General features: G+C 37.4%; 1 protein-coding gene across 3 annotated transcripts in view; it reads right to left on the bottom strand.

Moving 5' to 3' along the window:
- Positions 1–17,641, bottom strand: part of LOC145999540 (uncharacterized) — a 58,873-nt gene that overhangs the window by 36,756 nt on the left and 4,476 nt on the right. For all 3 annotated transcript variants that reach the window (XM_083136530.1, XM_083136532.1, XM_083136531.1), the window contains exons 3-6: positions 15,406–15,523; positions 8,496–8,669; positions 7,097–7,203; positions 2,852–2,973 (exon numbers count right to left, since the gene is read on the bottom strand). In XM_083136530.1, the coding sequence (XP_082992656.1) occupies positions 2,852–2,973; positions 7,097–7,203; positions 8,496–8,669; positions 15,406–15,523 (521 nt within the window). The remainder of the gene's footprint in view (positions 1–2,851; positions 2,974–7,096; positions 7,204–8,495; positions 8,670–15,405; positions 15,524–17,641) is intronic.

The following is a 17,641-nucleotide window of genomic DNA, read 5'->3' as shown; positions in this document are numbered from 1 at the left end:
CAAAGCTACCTCCCCCCTCTCCCTCCACTGTGTTTAGCATCCCAAAGCTTGCACTCTTTAACCATTATATTTACTCTGTAAAAGTAGAAAGGGAGATCAAAATTACCTTATGTATTTGCAGTGCTCAGGAAGTTATTTTGTTATTTCTCACCCAATACCGCTGATACACATCCCATATGAAAAGCACTGCTTTTCTTCTGTTGCATTGCAGAACATTACATTACAAAGTGAAAAATCGTGAAAAATGGCCATTAAACTTTTATGAATGGTTTTGCTAATTTTCTCTTTACTTTTTCTAAAAACAAAAAAAACACTACAAAATATATACTTTTCCATGACTAATCTAACATTTATAAGAGGCCTATTCAGGACCCTCAAACTAGCAGTTAGCAGAACAAGATTTCTTTCATTTACACACTCCATATATGTCATATTATTTGGCCAGTAATACATTTTAATTATTATTTTCTTTTTCCTTATCTTTTCTTTCATCCAAAGTACCACAAAAATCAGCACATTAGTGTCACCATCTTGAATGGAATACTGTTGCCATATTCAGAAACTACAGAATTCAAGCTTTACGATATATAACATGGTATGGTTCCGTAAACATGAAAAAAAATATTCCGTGCATAATACGCACCACACTTTTTCGGTGCAAAAATTCTGGAAAAAAGTGCACATTATACATGAGTAAATACGGTATATAGTAAGTACATACATCTTTTATAATTGTTTTGTACTCATTGCACATTTGAAAAGTCCATGCTTAAAAACACTCCCATAAGATATGGTTTAGAGTTTAGTGTATAATAGATGATATTAAACAACAATTATCATTTAAATTACCTATCAGGAGCTTTACCAAGACATGAATATTGATAATGTTCGCAGAGAAGAGGTTGCTTCAGTGGCAGACTTTCATAATAAAAAAGTTCCTGGGTTTTTCGAATCCTGGCCTTAGCATGTGTCACTTAATCAATTTAATCTAATCATCACTCATCCTCATTACTACAATAGTAGAAAAGCAAGGTTAAATAACGAAAATATAAAATTCAAATGCAAAATTTGCTGAGAAAAGGAAGTTTGCAAGTATGTGCATTCTTGTTATTTAGCAAAGTTTTTCTGCCACTTTTCGCTAATTGAGACAATGGGGGTGAGTGATGATTCGATTGAATTGACAGACACACACAAAGAACGTTAGGTTCCCAGGTTCAATACCCAGTGGAAGAATACAGTGGATCAGGCTGTGTTCAAAAGGTGCAAGACTGTTCTTGAAGGGAACATGCTAAGAATCAGTGGCGGCTCATGACTTTTCACAGATGCATGCTACAGGTAGATGTTGTTTCTTGCATTAACAATTATCCCCCCCCCCCCACCCAAACACATACACATTTACACACTCACTTGGAGCCGCTAGCGTACGCAGGGTTTTTTTTTCACGAGGGGTCTGGAATTGTAAAGGTCTGTATCACATAGCTGCTTTCTACGTACGGCCGGAATAAACTATAACATATTTTGCAATCACCGATTTGAACCTTCATTTTAAAAGTCATTCAAAGACAAAAATGGTAATTGGAGATCATTTTAAGGGGTGTTTGCATTTAACACTGCTTTTTGTTTCAGAGTTCTTTGCTTCTTTCATCCGAAACTCAAAATTTGGAGATGGGTTGTAGCCCCCATCAATTTCCTAACCCAAGCCTCACGTACGCCACTGCTTGGAACAACAGAGCACAACTGTCCTTTACAATGACTGCTCCATATTCCACGCGAAAAAAATGTGTGTCTGTTGATTCTGTAAAGCTATCCGCAAACTTTCTTCTCATACTAAGATGACAACACTTACCGTCCTGTGAATCTGTGTACCACGCTAGCAGACGGATTTCCCGAGCTGATTGGCTCCGATCCTACCTCCCCTGCAGAACCGAGGGGCATTCGGCCAGCTTCGGCGTGCCGCAAGGTGGCGAAAACGTGCTGAGAAGCCAATAGCACGGTATTCGTTGTAGCTTAACAGGGTGCGGAAAATACATAGCGCGCTGCAAATTTTTGAGCCTCTTAACGTGAGAAGTTTCATTTCACTTCAGTGTTTTATTAAACTTCTTCAATCTATAAAATGTGTCCCTTCCTTTCTTTCCATTTTAGTAAATTGAGTAACGTGCTATAGCACGGTAGCATGTATTAAGCAGCCGCCACTGCTGAGAATGGTCTCGCAGTTCGGTCTTGGTCTCTCGAATTGCACTTCGACTGCAGCATCAAAAACGATAAAACTGAGGATATGTTGTTCCTCTCGTGTTTCAAACACTTGTTTTTCACCATAGAAATCGCATAGCATTTTTATATGTTCTTATACATACTTTTCCACAAATTAGAAAAACTTCAACCAACAACTTGCTGGCTTTCTACCTCTGTGATTTCCATCAAAGGAAAAAGAGGACGAGTCAAGTACTCAAGCCTGCAACGATGCATGCTCCATGCTGTGGTCTCAATTGCTTATTTAATTGGGGTTTTCAAACTGCACTAGGTGGTGTCACTTCAAGTCTTCTCTTTGTACCTTTCAGACACAGTCGCAGACGCCACTTTAAACTGTACGTTGAGTCCCGATAATCCTTTCTGTGCATAAAAGTCGACTCTACAAAACTAAAACTCTCAAAGAACATTCATGCTCAGGCTGGGTCATGCTCAGGCTGGGACTCAAAGCCATGGAACTCTGGCAGCGAGACTAAAAGTGACCATACTGTACCCAGACACTGGGTCAGTCAGAACTTTGTAACAACAACAACAATAACAATAATAAACTTCCATGCACTTTTATTAACAGTTGTTACAGATATTAAGAAAGCATGTAACTTACGTTTGACAAGACAAGGCCATAGAAAAGATGGGGATGCACTGGAGTAAACCAGATGGTCTCCATAGATGAACATTCTCTAGCCAATCGCCTGCCATTAGGTGAGTCCTTGCCTCAATTATAACCTGTAAAGAAATTTGCATAATTTGTACATCTCCAGATATCATTAGAATAATTAAATCAAGAAGGCTTAGCAGGCCAAGCCATGTGGCACAAATGGGAGTGGAAAGAAGAGTTTACAGGATTCTTGTTGGGAAACCTGATGGTACGAGACCTGTAGGAAGGCAAGACGAAGATGGAGAGATAACGTTGAGATGGTCCTAAAGGAAATTGGTAAGGATGGAAAAGATTGGATTGATCTTGCCCAGGATATGAACAGATGGAAGGCTTGTGTTGCTAAACCTTCGGGTTTAAGAATGCTTAACAGTTAGTTAGTTAAAGAAATTTGAATGGACGTAAATAACTTATATGGACCCCAGTGATCAGGCATATTAATAACTAGGGCTCGGATAAATTTGCACTAAAAAAATGCAAAATATATATGCAAATATGCACTAAAAAGTGTAAAATATGCACTTTAAAAACCAGTTTAATTTATAAATGCTGTATATTACAAACTATAAAAGATTGCATGCCAGGCAATGAATACACATTATTCTGAATGCTCATTCGTTACACATATTTTTTTTAAAACTAATATAGTTCTGCATTAAATGAAGCACAATACATTACAGATTATGATTGCATTTGATAACAACATGATGTCTCAAATTTTCGATTCTGAAACTCCTTCTGTTTTTAGCTAGAATAGTCTTATATTCAGAAAACACACGTTCCACTACGCAAGGTACAAGTGGACTGTATTTTAGGGCAACAAAGTCAGACACATCTATTTTCAGATCATCCACACGTTGTCCATTTGTATACAGAATTTTGCAAACTTTCACCATTGTTGCATATCCACTGTTCTTTTTCAATACTGCATCCAATTTCTGTACATACACAGGATCTTCAAACTGGGCGAGGGCCTCTTTAATGTCGTCTATAATTTTGATGCTTGTTTGAAGTTGTTGAAAGAAGAAAGACAGAGAAAAGATAAAGAGAAGAGAAGCGAGGACAAGAAAAATAAATACCGGATGTCCCAGAAGCCTTTCCCTGATTACAAACTTTATTCCTATCCGCTATATGCAAGGTAGAGATGTGAAAGTTGTGCCAAAATGTTCGAAAACTAACCAAGTTTCTTTTGTTGCAGGTTTGAGTAACGTGGCTGTAGTGTAGCAGTGTCAGTGCGCAGAAAACCGGAAATATTCACAAATCAGGAAAAAGCTCAGCATGTCCTCTAGTATCACGAGACCCGGTCACCAATAACAGTGCGGAGGAACTTTCAAATGTACAGAATTCTTTCGTCTAGAATATCTGCCATCAATAAGTTGGTATTTAAAAAATGGAATTTATCTTCATTTCCAAATCGTCAAGTCCAAGAAACATTATATGGAAAGATGCCACCCGATGTCAAGAGCATTAATTCCGGATTCCTTGGCACTGACACTGCTACACTACAGCCACATTACTGAAATCTGCAACAAATAAACCTGGTTAGTTTTCCAACATTTTGGCACCACTTCTCACATCTCTACCTTGCATATAGCAGATATGAATGAAGTTTGTAATCAGGGAAACACTTCTGGGACACCCGGTACAGTATATGCTCGGTGTTCGTTGTGGCTTCAAAAATATGCACAACATCAAAGTATTTTCATGCAAATATGCACCTGCATATGAAATATGCATTTTTAGTTAAACATCCTTAAATATGCATTTGCATATGCAAAATGCATAGAGGCATGCATATTTCGTTTTTGACGAAAACATGAAATATGAAATAACATGCTGGAATGTTAATTTTTCAGGTTTCTGAAAGGTGTGAGGTGCATTTTGCTACCCTGTTTTGTCACGAAATGATGCAAAATGAACTGCAAAACGTGAAATATACTCTGAAACACAAAATTTACCATTTATATACCAACGCGACACTTTCTGAAGTCTGAAGTATCCTGTGAGTTATGCAATTCACAGAAAATTGATTAATTCTACTGTAAATATTTGAAGATCAAAAATTGACCCCTTTACACAGGAATAAACTTAATACTCTGGTAACTACATAAATGTGTTATTAGAAGGGAAAAGTTTATTTTGTGTAATAAGTGCAGTTTTAAATCAAATTTAGGATTATGTTCACAATTTTAAAACCAAATTGTCATCTTATATAGCACTTTTGATGTGATTATTCACCGCTATAACACCAAAATTTTATTTTATTTACAGCTTTTGAACCCGAAATAGACTGTTTTTGTACAGAAATTTTGCATTTTTATTTACCAAAAATATGTGCTTTAAAAATGCATAATTATTCAAACCCTATTAATAACTAACCTAGATTGTTTATCCATGCTTACGTTAATTAAAACTATTTCTAGTTTTCATGAATATGATGACACTGGCTGTATTGGTCACATGAATGCATATTGTCGATCATACTTGGCTTAAAAAAAACATTTCACCAGATACTGATTATAAAATCATGCCTGCACCACTAAAGCAAAAGTATTTTTTTTCTTCCCTCTTTGACCTTCTCTTAGAAAGATGTTACAATTACGTGAAGGAATATCCATTTTACCAAAGAAATATTAAACCAGTTTGTAGTTTATTTCGTTATAGGGATAACAATATCCTGTAGAGGGCACTTTAGTGCAAAATGATTTTGTAAAGTGCTTCAATAAAAAGGCATGTTTTGAAATTTCAGTATTATCTTTTAAATACGGAGAAACTAGTACTCACTTTTATCTGCGAAGCTGTTTTTTTCTTTTTCGATTAATTTCAGTGGCCACTGCCACCATCCTCGTTGGAACTTGCTGTACTGTTGCTTGGCATGCGTCTTTTGTTTGTAGTTCTCTGGCTGCCGCTAGGTGTGCTGTTGTTAACTGTGCATCTCGGTCTGTGTTGTCTGCTATTTTCGGGCGATAACTGTTGTAGTAGGGGAATCCAAGTGTGGTGCGCTTGCCCGCTATCGATGTTTAGCTCGTGCGGGAAGTGCATTATGGCGTGCGTTTCCTTGATTTTGGTGTCTACGAGCATGTGGGCAGTGTGTTTGAATTTTATGGCTATTGTATTTGATATGCTTAGCAAGACCAGTAGTGGGTTGGGCTTTTTTCGCATCTGCTAGGTGCTGTTGGATTCTTTCATTGACAGATCTGATGAACCTGCCGATGTAATGAGCCTTGCATTCACACTCTGCATCGTATACACCTGGGTTATCAAGGGGGGAGAGGAAGTACCGTTTGTGTTTGTTCAGTTTATTATGGAAGTGGTGGGATGGTAGGGGAAGGCAAACCATTTATATTGGCCGCTGGAGGTTGATTGTGGTTGGTTAGGGTGTCTGACCTGTATTTCCGCTTTACTGCACCAAGTGGAAAGTTGTGCTTCAGTGTAGCCATGTTTTAGGGCTATTTCAGTGATGGTGGCTATCTCCTCTCGTAGATCCTCTTCTCTGCAACAGTAGGAGAAGGCTCTTCGATAAAAGTTCAGCCACACATTGGCTTTTTGCTTGGGGGGGATGGCTAGAGAGAGCATGTATGTACTGGTTGCCTGCATCCGGTTTCCTGTACACAGTGGTTGTGAATTTGTTAAGTGCACGGCTGATGGTGATGTCCAGGAAGTTGATTTTACCATGTTTTTCTTGTTCTACGGTGAAGTTGAGCCTATGGTGGATGCTATTTAGCTTGTTCACTAGAAGGTTGAGTTCTTCTGTCTTTTTGTATACGACTATTGTGTCGTCTGCGTACCTTCCATATCGGATGTATTGTAGTTCTGGTGTGTGGAGTATCTCTTTTTCAGCTAGGTGCATGACGATGTTGGCTAAAGGAGCTGATAGCGGATTGCCCATTGCAAGGCCCTCGGATTGATTGTAGAATTTATCTTCAAACTGAAAGTTGTGTTTTAGAAAAACTTCCAATAGCCTGGTAATCTTTTGTACCTCTAGAGCAGGGATTCTGTTTGTTGTCAGCCATCTTTCAACTGAACACAGTGCTAATCGAAAAAGAAAAAACAGCTTCGCGGATAAAAGTGAGTAATAGTTTCTCCATATTTATATACTACCGCGTCTCTCTTTTCCAAATTATGAATATCTTTTAGGTTACAAATTTTTATTTTTGGACCAAATTTTGGTAATATCTATGAATGCATGCTTACCTTTGCAACTAAACACAAGTAAAACCCAATAGAAATTGTACACAATGCAGTCAGGCTGTCGACATTACGAAGCAGACCCAATGGTAGCACAACAAACGCTGCCAAACCTATAATTGGAAAAGAAAATGTATTTTTTCAGATTACATTTGTGATTTGATGTGACAATTGCGTTTAGTGTTTATGCACATTATATAGTGAACCTGCAAATTTTACATTTTTGGATTTCCCATTTTTCGCATTATACATTCTCTCTTCATGCTCTCACTACCGTAAAAAGCCGTGTTTATATTTTTCTGTATTTCATTTTATTTTATTTTGGTCCCCTGAAAAACATGAAACTGAGTTCATAGTGGGTGCGGTAAATGCAGTTTAAATATTGCACAAGTGATATTTCATATTTCCACATTGAAAAATCAAATTGTTTTTCCAAATAATTTCCAAGAGCCATCTTCTGTTAAGTTAATGCCCTTTGAAGTTAATTGGAAAAACAATTCGATTTGCAATGTGGAATTATGAAATACCACTTGTGGGAAAGATTTAAGATGACGAGACCCATCTCCGATTTTATTCATATTTGGCATACTCACTAATTGAGGCCTCCTAATCACGAATCTGAAGTTAAAAGTTGTCGGAAACGTCTAGAAATTGCAAAATAAGCTAAAATAAGGCGTTAGTTTTCAGAATGGAAACTGTCGATTTTCACGAAATTTTCACAACACCAAATTTTAACTATGTTTGCCTAACCTAACCACACGTTAATGGTTCGTGGTGCTAGCACCAATGGTTCGCAATTATTTTGCAATTTCTAGACGTTTCCGACAAATTTTAACTTCAGATTCGTCATTAGCAGGCCTCAATTAGTAAGTATGTCAAATATGAAGTAAATCAGAGAGGGGTCCGGTCATCTTAAGTCATACCCACTTGTGCAACAAATTTGAAGCTTCACTGTATTTTCTGCTAGTCGAATTGAATTGTTGCTTTAAGTTCACTTTATGCACAGAAAGGCTAATCAAAACTGGACCTACAGTTTAAAGTGGGATCCAAATCACCGTGCAATGTGCCTCCACTGGGAATCGAACCCGGGACCCCTTGATTACGAGGTGATGTATTAACCACTACGTCATCGCAGCGGCATTTTCTGCTAGTCACTACAAACTATGGGTAACATTGATTTTTAGTCCATTTTTCTCCCACATGATTTCCATTCTATGGAATGAGTCATCGTATAATGTACAAAACAGCATGGAAGACCACACTTGGAAGTGGAAAATGTTAGCTGGAGGATGCTTCGTTAAGTCTTGAGGTTAGCCAGGGGATGTTCATGTGGTTTATGCCTCTCGGAGCATAAAATAGACTCGAAACAAAATTTCTGCGAGACATGTTAGGCTAGTGCACTCACCCAGCAACACACTAGGACGAAGCGATGGGGTATTTTCTATGTTGAGGATCTTTGCTATGATCACAGGCCCCAAATCTCCCATGACGACGAAGAAGGCGATGCAGGTGCCCAGGAGGAAGCCTATGATGCACAGCTCCACCATGAACTTTCCAGTTGGTCCAAATGTATGAAAGGCTGTGGATAAAATAGAAGAGAAACATGTAAGCAGCAGATCTCGAAAATAAAACATTGCATTGTTGTTAAATGGAAGTTCCAAACTTATTCATTACTAGAGGAATGCATATTTAGTTTTTGACGAAAACACAAAATGTGAAATAACACATTGTAACGTCAATTTTTCATGTTTCTGAAAGGTGTGAAGTGCATTTTCCTACCCTGTTTTGTCACGAAATAATGCAAAATAAACACGAAATACAGAGTTTATTTACGGATGCGACACTTTCTGAAGTCAGAATTATTCACGGAAAATTGATTAATTCTGCTGTAAATATTTGAGAAGAAAAAATGGATCCCGTTGTACAAGAATAAACTTAATATTTCTGGTAACGACATAAATGTTCTATTAGAAGGGCTATGTTTATTTTGTGTAGGAGGGTGTTTTTTTTTTTTTTTTTTTTTTTTTTTTACAAAAACCTTATCACCTTCAAAGTACTCTCCATGACACTTAATACATTTGGCCAATCTGTGATTCCATTCTTGGAAACATTTTTTAAACTCATCTGTTGTGATGGCTGACAGCTCCTTCCTCGTTTTTTTCTTCACCTCTTCTACGTCGTCAAAAAAACGAGGTGCGAGCAAAACTGCTTTTACGAAGAAAAAAAATCACTGTGACCAGAGACAACCTTCCCCAGCGAAGCCACTGGGTGCACTGAACTCACAACGAGTTGCTCGACGCTAGCCTGCCTGGAAAAATTTGTACTACGGAAGCTCCGCCCAGCACAGCATTATTCCGTTTTTCTTTTTTGGTACCCCCTCGTATTTTGGGATTATATTCACATTTTTTAAAACCAAAATGTCATTTTATATACCGCTTTCTCACCGCTATAACAGCAAAATTTTATTTTATTTACCGCTTTTGAATACTTAATTGACTCGGTTTTTGTGCCAAAATTTTGCTTTCTTATTTGCCAAAAATATGTGCCTCTACTCATTACATAACAGTTCGTCCACCGAGAATGCAAATGTTCTATGTCGAATTTTTCATTTTTTTAGGAGAGCCCTTTAAAGTTTGACATGATATATTTATTGAACCTTTGTCAGCATTGTGCTGAAAGTTTGTATCCTTGCAAAGGATGATATGTTGAACCTCTATAAAAAGATGTTTAACTAGGTATTTATGCTTTAATTAACAATAGAACAATTGCATGCAACACTAACTTTGATTTGAGAGTGTCAGTGTTCTATCTACCAGATAGAACACTGTATTCTGGGAATGAGATGGAGATGAAACAATTTTATTGTAAATTTGTAATTGCTAATACAATAAATAAATCAAATTTTGAATACAAATTGATTTTTCTATGGACATTATTCTATTACTTCCCTTTTAGAGTGAACGTGGCCTCACACCGAATAGTTTTTCTTTACCTGTAACATTAAGGTAACACTTTTTGCACCAACCTCGTACAAATATTAGCACATTACAGAAATTCATCCCCTCCCTATTTCATATGATATGCCTAACCTTGAAGCTATTAATAAGCAGGTCTGAGTTAACACACTTATTTTGTTCTGATATTGATGTAATAATGCTTTATAGGTATTGATTTTCCCTTTTGTACTTGAACTAGAAAGCACCCTTGTTAAATAGGCTTAACTACGGTACTTTTCATGACCAGAACTCACCCAGAATTCCCTCTCCTGAAAGGAAACAACAATGATTAGTATACCAACACAAGCAACTTGCGCAATCTTTGTGCATTATCATGGGTTGAAATGGTACTAATATTAATATTTGTTATACCCTTGTTATTGTTTTATTATTGTTTAATTTTTATTATTTTTATTGTATTATTCTTGTTACATATGTGTGCGTGCTTCTCATTTGTTAATTTCTATTTTTCTCGCTGTTGATATCCTGATATAAAATGGATTGTCTCTGTATTCAGGATTTCTCAAATAAATAAATAAAAAAAAATCTTATGACGAACAAACTACAGACTTGCCACCAACGTGCAGCATGAACCTTATTGCATAATTCTTTCATAAATGAAAACAAACCAACATCCGACTGATCCAACAAATAACGGCTGGTATTTAAGTTTCAAGGATATATCTCATTTACTTTAATCTGAGGAAATGTTATTGCGACAACTTCACTGCATTCTTAAACTCATAGTTACAACACTAGTAATTAGTGTACGGCTTCAATGTACATGTGTTGCCGTAAACAAAATATTGGATAAGTGTTTCCCGGCAAATACGTATCTAACGAAGAATGACATTTCGATAACACCAGCGAATATTCTAAGTCTATTTTTGCTATGAATATCTATGCAACCCATGATACGTTTTTACTCTTCCTGCATTAACTTTACCAGCTGGGAAGATTTCCATATAAGGGCACGTGACCTTGATCCATGTTGGGACGTAATATTAATTTATTCCCCACAACAAAACTGGGATATAAAAACGTACATTAATATTTACATATATTCCCAATTGTGTCTCGTGTTTTGAACCAGATTCGCATCCTTCTTATAAGAGAAACCAAATTTTGTCAACAATGGTGTTATCCGCCATCGCGTTCAAGCCACGTTGTTTGGAGTTAATATTTTCTGATTTTCTTCACGACGCACACACTAGCATGCTACAAGAATTTGTCGCGAATAAGGTAGATCTACCTAACAATATGTTTTAATGAGCTCATATGACACAAGAAGCTAAATTTCAGCTTACCTCCGTGGAACGGTGGGGAGTTCTGGAACAAAGACTGTCCACACCTTTTATCTCGGATTTTCGGCCATCCTGCTCTCGCACCATAACTTACACATACGAAAAACTGTTCTTCATTGCTTCTCTGTAGAAAGACAATGCACCTTCTACGAACAAGTGTCACACGAATGCGAAAATCACCAAATTTCAGCCTCTCGACGTTATATTCCATCCACCTTCTTTGCGGGAACCTTGTTATTTTTATCCTTTTTTGTACGTTGCTTTAGTCAGTCGAACATTAGTATCCTTTGATAATCATTTCACGTAAAATCATAAAAGCATAATATGCTGTAGAATCTTTTACATTTTATTTTGTGTGCAAATTGCAGAACCCGGTCAAAACAGCTTTTACCCGAAATGTCCCACTGCATACGCCTACACAGAATTTACTGCTTATATTTTGAGAAACTCAATATTTGATAGATATATGACCGAAACAAGTAACAATGTAGTTAAATTAACAATGAAATTAATTTTGATATGTAAACAACAGCCAAATATACACAACTTCAGAATTCAAGGCTTTACATGTATGTACTTAGTTCATTCAAATGAAAAGGTCCATTTCATATTTTCTAAAAAAGCGTTTTATACGAGACAGTAATTTCATGTGTTTTGTATACCCACAGGTATATGTGACGTTTTAGTAATGAGGCATCTGCGCATGCGCAAGTGTGTCCAGGTAGCACGTGTCCGTTATCTAATCACCTTCACTTTCTTCCCTCCAGCTGGAACGCTGTGCTGAACAATGGAGCTGCCATTAAGGGACGTGTCCAAGGAAGAACAGCGGGGTGTCATTCGGTTTCTTCATGCGGAAGGAGTACATCCAGCAGACATTCAAAGGAGAATGAAAGTTGTGTATGAAAAATGTGTATCGGACAAAACAGTGAGAAAATGGTGTAGGCGTTTTCGTGGTGGACGAAACACATTGAAGGACGATGCTCGGCCGGGACAGTTGAAAAATCGCATTCCTGACTGGACAGTGACTGCTATTGACAACCTTATTCAGGAAGACAGACGGATATCCCTGGCAGCCATTAGCGAACAAGTGAACGTGTCATTGGGTAGTGTGCATGACATTGTGAGGCACAGACTGGTTTACAGGAAAGTGTGCGCACAATGGGTGCCAAAGTGTTTGTCAGAGGAACAAAAAATGTGCAGAATGGGAATGTCATTGGCTCATTTGATGCGATACAGGAATGGAGGTGAGGACATTATCAGCAAAATCATTGCTGGAGATGAATCCATCTGCCCGTATTACCAGCCAGAATCAAGGAGGGGCAGTATGGAATGGAAGCATACAGGATCACCAAAACCAAAGAAAAGCAAGTCACTACCTAAAGTCGGCAAACTTATGATGACAGTATTTTTCGATGACCAAGGGCCACTGCTAGTGGAGTTCCTTCCGGAGGGACACACAATTAACGCAAACACGTACGGCGAAACACTGCATCGTCTACGGACATCAATCAAGAATAAGCGTCGAGGAAAACTCAGCAAAGGCATCATTTTACTCCAGGACAATGCTCGTCCCCATACAGCCAGACAGACACAGGATATGTTGCAATGATTCCATTTGGAAGTGCTAGACCACCCTGCCTACAGTCCTGACTTGAGTCCATGTGATTTTCACATTTTCGGACCTATGAAGAAACACCTCAGAGGACGACGCTTTGCCTCGAGTCCTGAGTTGCAAAAGCTGTCAGGGAATGGTTTCATTCCCAGCACAAGGACTTCTTCTACCAAGGAATTCATAACCTTGTTTCAAAGTGGGACCAGTGTCTTACCTCATACGGTGAATATGTGTAGTCAACTACTGTAATCATGTTTCTGCAAGGAAATGGACCTTTTCATTTGAATGCACCTAATAGAAAAGCCAATGCAATTTCGCGACTTTTTCACGTATTAACAAAAGCGGAGATGATTGCGAACAGCATTTACGCTCCACCTATCGTGAATTCTCTCAGCGTAGTTGCTTATATTCGTTGGACGTGATATTTTTTTATTTTATGCTTGCTGCATATGTGTAATTATTTTAATATAGACAAACCTTATGACTAGGGCTCGGAAGTTGAAGACCTATAAATTGCCAAAAAAAAAACTATAAAAATACCTAAAAATATAAATAAAAGGACCTAAAAACGGAAAAAAGAACGTATAAATGTGATCCAAATTAATTAATAATTTCAGTTTTAATTACATATTTAATGAATATGCACGACACCTCCTTATCTGACTTGAGATCTTTGCAGGCGCATGCTGTCTGGTCGTATACACCCTGCTGAAAGCTTCACAACAAGAGAAAGTTGCCACTTACAGCGCGACCTTCCAGAGAAGTCACGGTTAAAGGACCTTGTACCGTACCTGCTTCAGTCGTCCAAAAATGTTTTTCTCTAGTTTCAGGGATGGTTCAAATATACACTAGACTCTCGCTAATCCGGCCCTCAATAGTCCGCTCTCTCAGTAGTCTGGCCCACATCCGGCCAGTAGTCACTCAAGCAGAAATGACACGCACAACAATGAATTATCGTGTTCAACAATGCTATACATACGTACAGTATTTGAAATTGACTTTCTTACAGTAAAGTTCAGTACATACTATGGCTTCTAAAAGGAAACACGTAAAGTACAGCCTGTATAGTCCCTATGTGTTTAAACTACATAGCAGTACATAATTTCCGACCCACTCAATAATCCGGCACTTCCGTGAATCCGGCACCCATATGTGCAAGGAATGGCCGGATTAGCGAGAGTCTAGTGTATTTATTTTTTTTTCTTTATTTCTTTACTACAGAAAGGATGTCTAAGAGGTGATGAAATGATGATGATTCGAATTGAGAATGGGCAGTAAAAACATAGTCGAAAGGAGGTGAAGTTGCAATAGAAAGCCGTTAAGACCTTAAAAAACGCTAAAAAAGGACCAATAAGCCAAAAAAATGCCGAAAAAAGGCAAAAAAGGACAAATAAAACCCACCTTTTTCTGGCCTACAATGACCCAAAATGAACATATATTATGTTGGGCCTCGTCTCCGGACACTAGGAAGAATGGTTTCGGTACTCTTCAAGTTGGTTGGTTCTTCATCATACGAACTACTCAGAACATTGTGGTATATTCATAAATAATAACCTCTAAAAACATGCTAATACGGCGTACCATTGCATACCTCCACAAAAAAAGGCACTGCATGCCTCCGTGTGCACTGTGAAGGAAGTTGTATTATTATAAACTTAATGAAGAAGAGGAAATGTGCGATACTGCATCCACAGTACCACAAATCCCATTAGTATTAGGGGCATTCCAGTGTTACGTGTACAATTTTACACACACAATTTAAGGTTCTAGACATAAGATTGCATCAAAATATTCATAAAGAAATGATTGATTGATTGGGTTAAGTCCACTTTATGCACAGTAAGGCTAATCGGGACTGGACCTACAGTTTAAAGTGGGATCTGAACCACTATGTGCCTCCACCGGGTATCGAACCCGGGACCCCTAGATTACAAGGTTACAACACTAGTACTGCACCGTCGGGGAGGCCCATATACTGAAATGACTTCATGGAATTATGAAGTACTTCGTGAAAATAACTTGAGAATGATAGTACATAGACTGAATGCATGAAAAAGCTTTAATAAAAATATGTTACGTGTAGGACGCTTTAAAAAATGTAGCAAATATTGACTTCATTTGTATGTGAGCACATAGGCTGTAGATGCTAGTAAGTTTTATTGGTGAAATGTGTAAATTATATCAATTCAGAAATATCTAAACCTTAATGCAATTAAAAATAAAAATAATTTTAATATTAATTCACTTTGTTATTTACACAGAGTAGGACCACTTTTTGTGGAATGCCTCATTAGATCTGCCAATGTGTCAAGAAAAACCACAAGAAAATAGACATTCCATTTCAACAGTAGAACACTGCTGTTAAGCTGATATACGTAAGTGAGTAGAGGAAAGAGTACGTACCTAGAAATTCATAGTTCCTCCTCCTAGCCATCACAGCTGCCTTGATTAAATAATGACATGCTAGTCGTGTTGTAACACTGCTCAGGATAAGCATTAGTATTGAAAGCACAATGCCACACTAAAAAAAAAAAAGGAAAAGCAATTTTCAAAATAATATACAATCCACTATACCATCAATTGTTAACAGGTTGCTTATTTTATATAATTTTTTTTTACAAGAATGTGTTCAGAAGCAATTTTCAGCAAGTTCAGTGTACAATGTGCGGTAACAGTATGGTAGTATGGTATAGTGAAAACACATTTCACTTGTTTATTTCCTAATTATTTACATTTGTACTTACCTGTTATGCATAGCGGAACATTTTTGAACGTGGGATTTTGCTTTTTACACTGAAAAAAGCGTAATTTTTCACATTACAAGTATTTATTGTTCGTTGCTAATTCGCTTTTGATACACACAATATGGCGGGCAATCTTGACTCACGTTGTCTATCGTCAGCTGATATGCAGTGTTTCCAAACTTATTAACCGAACAATGATGCACAAACTATTCACAGAAGGCTTTTAAGTGAATATTGATCTACAATCGGAAGGTTAGGATAGGCAAACAGAAAATTAAATTTAAAAAAAAATTTCACAATGCAACCTTCACACGTCATCTTGTAAAACTACCGTGTGGTTGCTACACTAACAGGGGGTTACATAATCGAACGCATGGAACATTTGATTCACGTAGTTGACGATAATGGTGGCAAGAGTTATTGTGCATCGGAGATACATTTATGTCGAAAAATACATGATTTACTGGCAGAATAAGTTGAACAAAGGGGGAAAACACTTCCACGAGCTTCCAAAAGTCTACAGAAACTCAGTTCCGTAAGTACGTTCTCCTGTAAATTTGAAGAAATGTGTTTTCTCTATACCATATTGTTACCCAATGTGAAAACCACCTCAGTGCTCGTTATTTGGGCAAATGCTGTTGGAAAAATAATATAACTCAGCATGCATTAAAGTACTATCTCCCTAATGCCTCCCCATGCTTGGAAGGTAGTGGTGCACATTCTTTGCACTAAAAAAAGTATGACAACCGTAAATCAAGATGATGGATGTATTGTATTGAACTTGAAAACATGTTTTCATGCATCTAAGCAAATAAGCAGAATTATAAAGCTTAAAAGAAGCACCTTTTAATATAAATATTGGTTTTAAAACTTTCAAATTTATACTTTATTCCTCTTCCTCTTGGGCATGAAGCCTTATGTTTACATACTTTTAACATCACAGATTCTCAGTGCATTTTATTTCAGGATGAAAAGGTCTGCCGCCACTCCTTACAAGAATGTTTGTTACGGTGTTATTTCAAACAACCAGCCGCCACAAATGGATTGTATTCTTCCATGAAAATCTTGCAAACTTTGCTTTCTTATGATCAACAATAAAAATAATATGGTGGCAACACTGCAGATTCTGTATACAACAGCATTTGTTCTGAAATGTAAGTTTTGTAGTCTATGAGATAATTATTTTTTAAATTTATATTTTCTTATGATGCTTAGTTGTGCAATGAGAACAAAATTGTAATTTTTATGTCAATTATCAATTATTGGGATTTTAGTGTTATTGTAATTTTTATGTAAGCGGCCCGGCATCAGCGCATGTCTTTCCCGGCGAACGGGTCCGCGACAGTGGCATGTTACAGTCTGTTTTTCTTCGCTCTCTTTCCCTTTCTGTTGACGATGCAGACTGACGCCAGTATAATCCTCCCTCGGAAGTTGTGTTGTGTCGTGTCCGTGTGTTGAAGATTGTGGCTTAATATGGCACCACAAAAGTTTACATTACAACAAAGGATTTATCTTGTCGAGTTTTACTTCGGAAAGAGGAATTGTGGAGAAGTGCGACGACATTTTGCAACGAAATTTCCTGGTGTTCCCGTTCCACATAGGACCACAATATTAAACGTCGTAAAAAAGTTTAAACTAACAGGGTCAGTTCTGAATAAAAGTGGAAAGAAAAATGGGAAATCTAAAAAATAAAGTATATAAAGACAATCCGCACACCATCCGTGAGTTAAAAGAGAGTATTGTACGAGAAATCGGGAGAATTACAGTAGACGAACTTGCACGTGTAAATGCCAATTTCCTTTGGAGATGCCAGGAATGTGTTGCAGCAGAGGGACATCATTTTCAACACCTTCTGTAGTCAAGGTTAGTACACAATATGAAAACTGTAATTTTAA

This window comes from Lepisma saccharinum, chromosome 15 (genome assembly GCF_977018435.1).
Source record: "Lepisma saccharinum chromosome 15, izLepSacc3.1, whole genome shotgun sequence".
In the NCBI taxonomy this organism is placed as follows: domain Eukaryota; kingdom Metazoa; phylum Arthropoda; class Insecta; order Zygentoma; family Lepismatidae; genus Lepisma; species Lepisma saccharinum.
The sequence above is the reverse complement of the archived record's forward strand: the minus strand, read 5'-3'. Positions and strand labels throughout refer to the sequence as shown.